General features: G+C 40.3%; 1 protein-coding gene across 1 annotated transcript in view; it reads right to left on the reverse strand.

Annotated features, from left to right (window-relative positions):
* Positions 1-209: 209 nt before the first annotated feature.
* Positions 210-10,000, reverse strand: part of LOC110043689 (retinol dehydrogenase 8-like) — a 20,957-nt gene continuing 11,166 nt past the window's right edge. Inside the window, exons 2-3 of the mRNA XM_020749168.2 lie at positions 2,835-3,108; positions 210-2,108 (exon numbers count right to left, since the gene is read on the reverse strand). Coding sequence (XP_020604827.1) covers positions 1,721-2,108; positions 2,835-3,108 — 662 coding nt within the window. The 3' untranslated portion in view covers positions 210-1,720. The remainder of the gene's footprint in view (positions 2,109-2,834; positions 3,109-10,000) is intronic.

Consider the following 10,000-nt stretch of genomic DNA (forward strand, 5'->3'; position numbering starts at 1 on the left):
TTTGAGCATGCGTTTAGAGCAAATTGGTTTTGTTCTAAAGAGAATAGAACCACATGGAGAGCAAGGGATTACCTGAAACAAATACATAGCTTTGCGATGTTCAAACCGAACTTACACCAACATGCACCTTTCACATCCCAGCCCCACCACTTCCGTGCCTCTAGACTAATTAATTAATTGAAATGAATTAAATTAATGAAATGAATTAATTAAAATGAATGAATGAATGCTTTATTTAACGTTATTAAAGAAACATTAAAGTTTACACTTAAGCGCCATAGCAAATTAGTGCCTTAGCGGCAGGCAACCCCCAAAACCATCCCAGTAGTGCACTCTGCACTAAAAAGCTATAATGATGTTTAAATCCCTTAATGAGTTACCTCCAGTGTAAGTACCTGCAGGACCTATTCAACGAACGAGGCACAGACTATGATATGCGTAATTCTTTCGGTAAATTAACGTTGCCCAGGCCGCGTACTAATTATTTGAAATGTAGTTTCAGTTACTGCGGTGCTTTATTTATTCATTACCTGAAAACATCAGAAAAATTAACTCAATTGCGAAATTCAAGACGTAAATCAATCGCGTGTTTGAATCGTCGGATTCTCACTCGGCAATCTTGTAAAACAGTATATGATAGTTTTTAATTATACTATTGTACTTACTGAAGATTTCATTTGATTGACTGATTGATTGATTGATTGAGAGGCTCAATAGCAAAGAGATGTTGCTAAATAATATAGTGTCTTTTTGAAAAGTCTCATTCGGAAAATCCTGGCCAAAAGTCCTTGAAACACTTGACAAAATGCCAACTGGTGACGCATTATTTTGAGGTGGGAAGTCATTATTTAATTTGCTGAACAACCCCGCCCCCCCCCCCCCCAAAAAAAAAACAACAACAGCCAATGTTGGAATAGTGGGCCTACTTTGGATGAATCACCATGAACAAAGAAGAGGGGGTGGGGAGGGGGAGGTGGATAGAAAGACCATATGTTGGCAAAAGTGTAAAGTGTCCTAAGACTTTTGACCAGAATTGTAGTTGGTATGTATAGGCGATGTGTTCTTGTTATGTGTTTGTCGGTGAGCGCAGATTTATCTGCTACTGGATAAAGCACAATCCTCACTCAAAATCTTCGATTAAAAGCTGAAATTAAAGGTATTCCGCGGGTCCTAAAAACTGCAAAGGACAAGTTTCTCACTCCCCGAAACCAAAGATGGCGAATTGCAACCATCCATGTTTTCATCGCTTAAAAAAAATTGGTAGATACGACCCTACAACAAGACTGCATGCCAAATTTCACTAAAACTCGGCGAGGTACGGTGGCCGGCCAAAGTTTGAATCTTATAGACTATTATGACTTTTAAAAGCGCACAATTAACAATGTAGCTGACTTCTTCCATGCAGCCAGGCAAATACAAGGAGCAGTTAACAGGTTGTTATTCAGTTTTGTCCAATGTACCATCGAAGATATAGTCTTTTCGAGTCCCGAGTTTGTACGATTTTGCTAAGATCCAATTTAAACTTAGATTCAGTTCAGACTGAGTAGAGAAAGAACTCTGTATATTTGAGTTGTCGTGGTAATCGAACAGATCACCTTCAACAAGAGAATAATCACGAACGAAAAAGCGTGGCTGATCCAAAGTTTAGGAAACTATTTTCAGCCTAGTAAGTCATTGGCGTTGTAGAGCCTATACAATAGCACATCTAAACACTGGTCAGTTACATCTTTGTTTCAGCGCTGTTAATATTATCCAAAGCTTCTCGCAGACGCTCCGTTTCAACGCACAAATATTGTTCAGCAGAGTCAAACATATTTGAGTCTCCATGTACATCAGTCCATTTCTCCCTGGCAGCATCCTTTGAAGACTTATTTAATTGATATCGAAGATGAGGTCTCTCTTCAACTATAGCGTCTCGTATGAGTTCAGTTACTCTTCCTAAATCAAGTTTTTTCACAGATCCCTTTCGTCTCATTTTCCCAGGGAAGGAATCTTGGTACTTTTTAGTGTCGTCATCAGCATTTTCCATTTTAGAGCGGATTGAAACTTGAAGAGTTTGGGCTGTCTTTTCTTCACCTTTGATCATACTTGTTTCGATAATGGAGCAACTAGGAAAAAGATGGATTAGCATGCACTCAGTAATAAATGGACGACAACAGACATTACAAACTTGTAACATTATATATCCCACAGTCTAATTGGTTGCAAACGAGACGCTTATGCGTCGTGATTGCGATAATTACTCCATATCCAACAAGGGCCAAAAATTGCTTTATTATTTGACTGGATGAGGTGAACAGTTCAGTTTTATCTAAACGAAATAATGCGTCAGGAAAAACCGGCAAAATTTTTGGCACCCTGTTCACTGCTGGAGTTAAACGAAACCACAAGTGAACAAACCTTACTATACGAGTTCTATAGAGTTCTTTAGGAGATTTGTTTGGATTTGAAAATCGATCAAAAACTATGAAATTTGTCTTAGTTCTTCCCTTGAAAAGACGCACCAAAGTGGTAAACCTTACTTGGCACCTTAGCTTTTTGCCGCCATTTTTTAGAGGAGACTTTTTGTTTCCCGCCAAGAGAAGCAAAACGACACTTCCTGAACTAAAGTTAATTTAACTAAGGTATGTAAGTTAAGAAATGAGATTCACTGGACCAATCAGAAAACCAGAGATTCCTTATCAGAGGTTGAAATCGTAACAAGTATATACTGGCAAACAAAAGGCAGCCCTAGATTTCCAGTTGAGTGAAATTTACTGTAAATGGCAAAGTAAGAAAACGAGAATTTTCCACTACTATACATGATTCAGTGCACCAAACGCACGTTGACTTACTAGATATTAAATGCCAAGCATTCTGGGGCGATACATTCCATAAATCCTTCGACGGCAAATTTCGATGCACAGTAGATAGCGTGGAAAGGAATTCCCAATATCCCAGCCTGGTTACTTACAACAACGAGTCGACCATCTCGCTGCTTCTTCATTAAAGGAAGAATAGCCTTTATCAGCTTTATCACAACAAACGTATTCACATCAAATATTGTCCTCGCCTGATCAATAGTGTGAGTTTCTAGTTGGCCATTGAGTAGCACGTTTGATGTTATAACTGAAAGAAAAGAAATAAACATTGAGCACAACAAGGTATGAGGCCGACAGCAAGATCGTTTTGCTACTTACAATGATTGTAACAGTTTTTTCCTCACATGGAAGGAAACTTTATAATAACAATTATCTCAGTGGTTGACTACACCTGTTTGAGATAAGAACAAAAGAAGATCAAGGCAGGCCTTATGCCAAACGTAATCACTCTTAAGCTATTTTTAAACATGGCACCCAGTTCTTCCGTGGATGTTACACGCGCCTTGCGTGGAATTTGTTTTTGTTTCGTACCGTTTCAAAGTGAAGGAAAACCTCAAATGCTGTGGCGATGTCTTTTGTAATATTTTAACATCAAAGATGATAAAGACCTTCGGCCCTCGCAATGTTTTAATACATTTCGAAACTTTAAAAGGAGTTTAAATGAGAGACCGATGTCCCCTGAAAAAAAGACAATAAAAATCTGAATGAACGGCAGAGAAATGACCAGCCAAACGGGCGCAAGGGTTGTATAAAAATTAGAAATTAAAATATCTGAAATCAGTCTAATTTAATTTCTGTTTTCAGGCTTGATTTCCGCTGATCTCTCGAGTACGCGAGTCGCGTCTACAAGTGCGCGCGGGATCCTTTCTTGAACAGTGGCTAGCGATCGAACCTATTCCGTCTTTTGCCGTCTGTCTTCAGCTGTCTGTACAGTAGAGTGAAAATATTTGTATTTGTGGTGAATAGTAGAAGACATTTTTCTATTTTTGTGTGATTTAATTAAGGATTACAAGAAAAGAATAAAAAATCAGAGGCAATCTTTGCCGTTTGCCGTCTGCCGTAAACGTCATGCTTAAACTCTCTAATGACGCGAAAATCGTGTGCCAATACTGAGGCATCACCTTATTAAGCAACAACGTCAACACCGCCAAGGAAAATTCGATGGAAAAAGACGACTTCATATTCAACCTACGAATCTCGTAAGAATTTAGATTCATTTAGTTTGTCTATCACTGTAAGAGATATCCTAAACAGGACATGTAACAGGGCGTCGACTTTTGAAAAAGAAATTTTAAAAATTGACCGTCGTACCTCACGTTCTCTCAAATACGCACAATTTGGCCACAAAACAAAGGGAAAGAAACGAACAAAAAAAATGAACAGCCAAACGAACAAAAAGCAAACGAAAACCCAGCCAAACAAAAAGACCGCTGAGAGTGAAGAAAACATCTGTTCTAGGAAACGTCTTTTGAGTGTTTTGAAAATCAAAACATATTAAATGCCTTTTCACCACATTTCCCGCCATCTCGTCTCGGGTAGTTGCAAGAAAGTAGGGAGCTTAAGGTGGCTCGTACCAGTTTTCAGGTTTTTGACGGCTCGTAACTTTGTAAGAATAAAACAAAAAGGCAGACCAAGGCCACTGTAATATTTTTGTAGGTCTGGATTATACAATTTATACTTGAACTAAAACAGCTGCTATTTTGTCGTCAGCAGTTACCATGGCAACATTCCAAAAGGACTTTCCAGACCTGATTTTTCGCTTATGTCACTAACAACTAAAAAATTAACCCGGTGACCACAAGTTTTTTTTAATCAATAACTTTTGGCATCTGAAAATGAAAATGCACAACAATTTTAAAACAATTTTACGGAGCCGATCTCATGAAAACTTGGAAAAACGACGATTTGAACAAAGTGCAAATTTCCTTCCGTAGAATTTTTTTATTTTTTTTCTGGGGCTTTCTCTCAATAATAATATCATATTAAAACAATAAAAAGAGGGGGTCACCGGGCTTGCTTTCATGTAAAAGCCTTCGCGAGTTCAGTTATTCCCACGCGCGTAGACACGTATTCAAAAATCCACACTTTATAAGATAAGCAGTTGCTTATGAGCTGTTTTGACTACCGCTGACTGCTTCGTGTGCCCGCGCGGGCGAGCGGGCTCCGAACAGGCGTTTTGTTTTGTTTGCTGTCGTTTTCTGCTAAAACATCATTTACAGTTGTAGTTGTCGTTAAAGACAACCTTCTGGGCTTACTTTGTAGCATTTTTACACAAATTCTGGGTTGATTTGCTATGTTTTACGAGTCCTTTATATGCTCTCGGCGGCTGCACGATCGATCGAGTCTCCTTTGATATTTGGGAAACATTGGATTCCCGAAACAATTTTTCTTAAATACACAGAATTGACTCAAGTTGTTCTAGCAAGTAAAGCCTCCTTTATATGCGAATTTCGTCTCCAACAGTACAGAAGTCACCTTGCGCGAAAAAAGCCGCGCGCCGCCATATTTGTTTTGCTCTTTCGGGTTTTAAATCTCGCGCCTCTATCGTGCGTGTTTCTCACGCGTGACGCACGATGGTGATCCACTCCCCGCGCGAGAAAACTGGTACCAGCCACCTTAAGATACAGACGTTTTCGCGGCGACGTGACAACCCGGGAACTGGGACTGTGCGCCCCATTGCCAGACTCATAGATTGCAATCTTTCTTTAATCTATACGTGACGAAAAGAAAATTTAATGTTCTAATATCTTTCTAGAGGGAAAGAGACATGATGCTGGAATGTTAACAGAATCTGGACTCTTACAAGACTTGGAGCATTTTCCATTTTCCACCGGGGGTCAACCTATGTGTACATAATTATAGAGATCCTGCGTATCCTCTTCGAGTGCACCTCCAAGGACCATTCCAAGAAGCAGCTCTCACTCCCCAGATGAACATGTTCAATGATTCTATAAGCCTTGTTCGAGTGTCATTCGAATGCCTCTTTGGCGATATTTTAAACTATTTCAAATTCCTTGATTTTAAAAAGAATTTCAAAATTTGCTTAAGTAGCGTTGGTAAAACATATGTTGTATGTGCACTCCTAAGAAATGCTCTTACATGTCTCTATGGTAATCAGACTTCAGATTTTTTTTAACTTGACCCTCCAAGCCTCTGGGATTACTTCAGATGAATTTCGAAAATAGCCAGGAAATGAAAAAAAGGAAAAGAAAATATAAGATGTAAATACTATAGTATCAATAGTGAAACTAACTGATAATGGGAAAAACTGTTGACTGCCACAGTGGGGTTCAAATGCAAAAATCCTTTCCAGTTAGAGATTGTGTTTGCCCACTGAATCTTGATTAGAAAAACCATAAAATATAATATATAGACTTCGCCAAGCCACTGTCTATGAATTCTTACGTAACTTTAACTCAAGACTTTTTAACAACAGCTTGCACAGAAATGGAATAAAAAAACACAATAATGAATATTTTCAACGGTACTAATAAGTGCCAAGACTTTGAGCAACTGTTCGTGATTTTCCTTGGGAGCCAACCTCTCAATAAGGCTTAGAAGAGCCTGTGATTGCTGTTGCTGTTGGTTCAACATGGACTGCATAAATTGCAGCTGTTAGGTTTGATTTCTTTGCTACTTCAGCTGATCCTCGATCTTCTTGCTGTTGCTGAATCATCCTTAACATTTCCTCCTGCCTTGTTGTCTGCTGAGAACCTCTCATCTCCTCTTGTTTTCTCATTTCGATCTCTTCCCTCCGCAATGCCATCTCTTATTCTACTTTTTTTTTTCCCAAGAACCCAATAGCAACAACGGCACTTTTTCTCCTTTTCTTTGCTGAATTTACGAGGGTTGTCCAATGTACCCGCATAGAGTCGAGTCATCTAAGAATGGTATCGACTCCACTTTCCGTAAGTCTATTCGCTAGAGACAGTGTCGGTAAAATACAGCAAGTTTCTATAAAGAAGGGTACGGTAATAGGCGACTCGACTCGAGTCGTCACGTCTTGTCTCGCTAAAAGTCGACTCGACTTATTGGAAGTCCAAAGGCGAGAGACTTAGTGTAAAATACAATACGGTTATGAGGCAGGATAGTAAAAGTCGGTGACTCGACTCGAGTCATTAACTTTTAAAAGTCGACTGGACTTATCGGATGTCTAGTGGCGAGAGACGTAGCGTTAAGTCTAGTGGCGAGAGACTTAAAATACAGTTCAGTTGCGGAGGAGGGTAGTGAAAGTCGCTGACTCGAGTCGAGTCGAGTCGAGTCGTCACGACTCGTCTCGCTAAAAGTCGACTGGACCTATCATGACTGAAAGTCTAGTGGCGAGGGACTTAGTGTATAGTACAGTAATGAGAGAGGCGGCAACTCGAGACGAGTCGTCTCGCTAAAAGTCGACTCGACTTATCGCAAGTCTAGTGGCAAAGGGACTTAGCGTAAAATACCGTACGGTAATGAGGGAGGACAGTAAAAGTCGGTGACTCGACTCGAGCCGAGTCGAGTCGTCACGACACGTCTCGCTGGATGTCGACTCGACTTATTGGAAGTCTAGTGGCGTGAGTTTTTCAGGGTCGAAAACAGAACTTCAAATTTCGCGCTGTGAATGGGTAAGATCTGCTCGCACTAGTTGTACGCGTAAGCTTTTGAATAAAGTTTATGCAAGAAAACTCTCTACTCTGGCATCGAGTTAATTTGTGATCATAGGCGTGCGGGCACCTTCGGACTTGGGGGGGAGGTGGGTGGGGAGGGGCGGTGAACTTCTTGCCCGAAAAAATTACGCAATGCCCGAAAGCGTGAATGTTGAAATCGCAATGCTAGCGCACTCAAACTGCGTGAAAAACAAAAACGTTCACAAAGATAGTTATATTGAAAGCTTGCACACTCAATGACCTCTATCAGCAGTCTCAATCGAGTAAAATCTAAAACTTATTAAAAGAAAAAGTTCCTCCTTTCATGGCGTTGCGTTTGTTCAGCGATCGGCTGATCAGCAACAGAGACATTTGTGCTTTTAGATGCACCGTTTGGACGACCGTTACTATCCTACATTCGAGACGAACGCCTCGACAGACTCAAGACCTTCAAAGAACAACATGAGGCATTGCCAGACGTTCTTCGAGATAGTCTTGTTTTGGTCACAGCAGACTTGCAGCGTACACTGCAAGCCTTCCATGAATTCAGAAGCCACGTAAATAAGATGGAGAAACGCCTCCAAAGAAAAATTCAAGAAAGAAATTAACACACCCCATTGTTAAGACATTCCAAGCGGCTCTTTTCAGAGCTTCCACAAAAACAAAAGTCTTGGTCTTCGTTCATTTTGATTCCTGTCCTAGTTTTGTTGATGGAAAACTGGGAAAGGAAATAATATCCTTATCGTGGATTTCCACGATATGCATTAAACCGACTTGTAGCTAACGGAAAACCCCAGGTCCCTCATATCATCACAGTCTAAGTCCTTTTTTGCAAGGCAAATATCGGAGAAAGTAGCTCACAAGCCTTGATTTTAATTTTTGAAATGAGTTTATTCTGAATAAACTGCTAAGATACATGATAAAAAGTGCAAGGCACGTGGGGTTGACCCCTCACATAAAGCTATGTATCAATATAAATATCTAGGAGATTACAAGAAATGTTCAAAAATGTTCATTGTCCATCATGATGTTACGAGATATAATCAAGATTTCCACTGAATGCATTAAGCTGTTGCGATCATAATTTAACTGGGAAAACATAATATTCGACTATTACGATCACAATTTATCTGGGATAACATAATATTTAACTAGGAAAACGCTATAAATACACTATATTATACAATAAACAAAATCCGGAGTTGTTTCCTATAACATATCTCCCAAGGGGGTCCCTGAGGAGACCAATCAAAGTCCCCAACAATAGAGCCTATGAACAGGCAACGACCGAAGCAGTCCGCGAACGGATTTTGAATATGTTAACGTATAAGAAAACATGATAAGAGGAGTCACAAACAAAGCAAAGTGAAGATTCCCAGGCGGACGCAAAATTCGAATTGGACAAACGAAAACGATCTAAGGAAATTCGTTTACGAATATCAGTTTTAATAAAACCAATAACAGCCCGGGAATCTTCGTTTCCATTATGAAAGGTAGGTTTATTTCGAAATTTCCAAATTCCGTAGAGAACTGTTTTGGTTACGAATCTGGCCAAGAAGGCATTCCTAGCATCCACGAGTAGCCATTGAAAAAAGAAAACAAAAGGCTGGTTTCCATATGATCGCAGCCGATCGCGGATCGCGGATCGCAGATCGCAAAAAGTTCTGCGATCGTCTGCAATCGTCTGCGATCAATTGCGATCGTGCGATCATATGGAAACCAAAGTTCTGCGATCTGCGGTCGAAACGTATATCATAATATTTTGAATTCTGACCCATGATTCAACGCTTCTTTGCAACAAAGCAACCGCTTGTTTGTTGTAAACATGGCTGGCGTTGAACAAGGTAACGTTAGTAACGAGAAATTTATGGAGGAAGTTGCGCGATATCATTGGGTTTACCACCGTAACAGTAAAGATTTCAAAGACAAAAACGAAAAGGCTAACTGCTGGGAAAAAATCGGGGAGAAATTTAATTTATCGGCGGCTGAGGCGGAGGTCAAATTCCGCAACATAAGAACTGCGTATGGTCGTTATCTGAACCGATTGAAAACGCTACCTTCTCGATCGGGACGAGATGCAGTGCCAAGAGAATTTCAAAATACGTTGACTAAAAGAAGAAATAAATTTGTTTGCAGCAAAATTTCCTCCTCGCCGTCCGCCATATTGTTTGCTGCGATTTCCCGCCAGCACAACACGCGTGTAATTTTGACAGTTCCGCTGTCCGAAATGTATGCAACAGTCGGCTCTGCGATCGCCTGCGATCGTCTGCGATTATATGGAAACAACTCTCTTTGCGATCGTCTGCGATCTGCGATTTGCGATCCGCGATCGTCTGCGATCGTCTGCGATCGTCTGCGATCATATGGAAACCAGCCTTTAGGAAGGAAAGTCGCACCAAGAAGACAAGACAAAATAGGCGAGAAGTGTGACCAAACAGCCTTCACGCGAGAACAATTAAGGAAACAGTGATCGATTGTTTCTTTTCGAGAGCACGACGCGCAGCAGTCAGAGTTAAT

Source organism: Orbicella faveolata, unplaced genomic scaffold (assembly GCF_042242905.1).
Source record: "Orbicella faveolata isolate gen_17 unplaced genomic scaffold, um_ofav_v1 contig_25, whole genome shotgun sequence".
NCBI lineage: Eukaryota > Metazoa > Cnidaria > Anthozoa > Scleractinia > Merulinidae > Orbicella > Orbicella faveolata.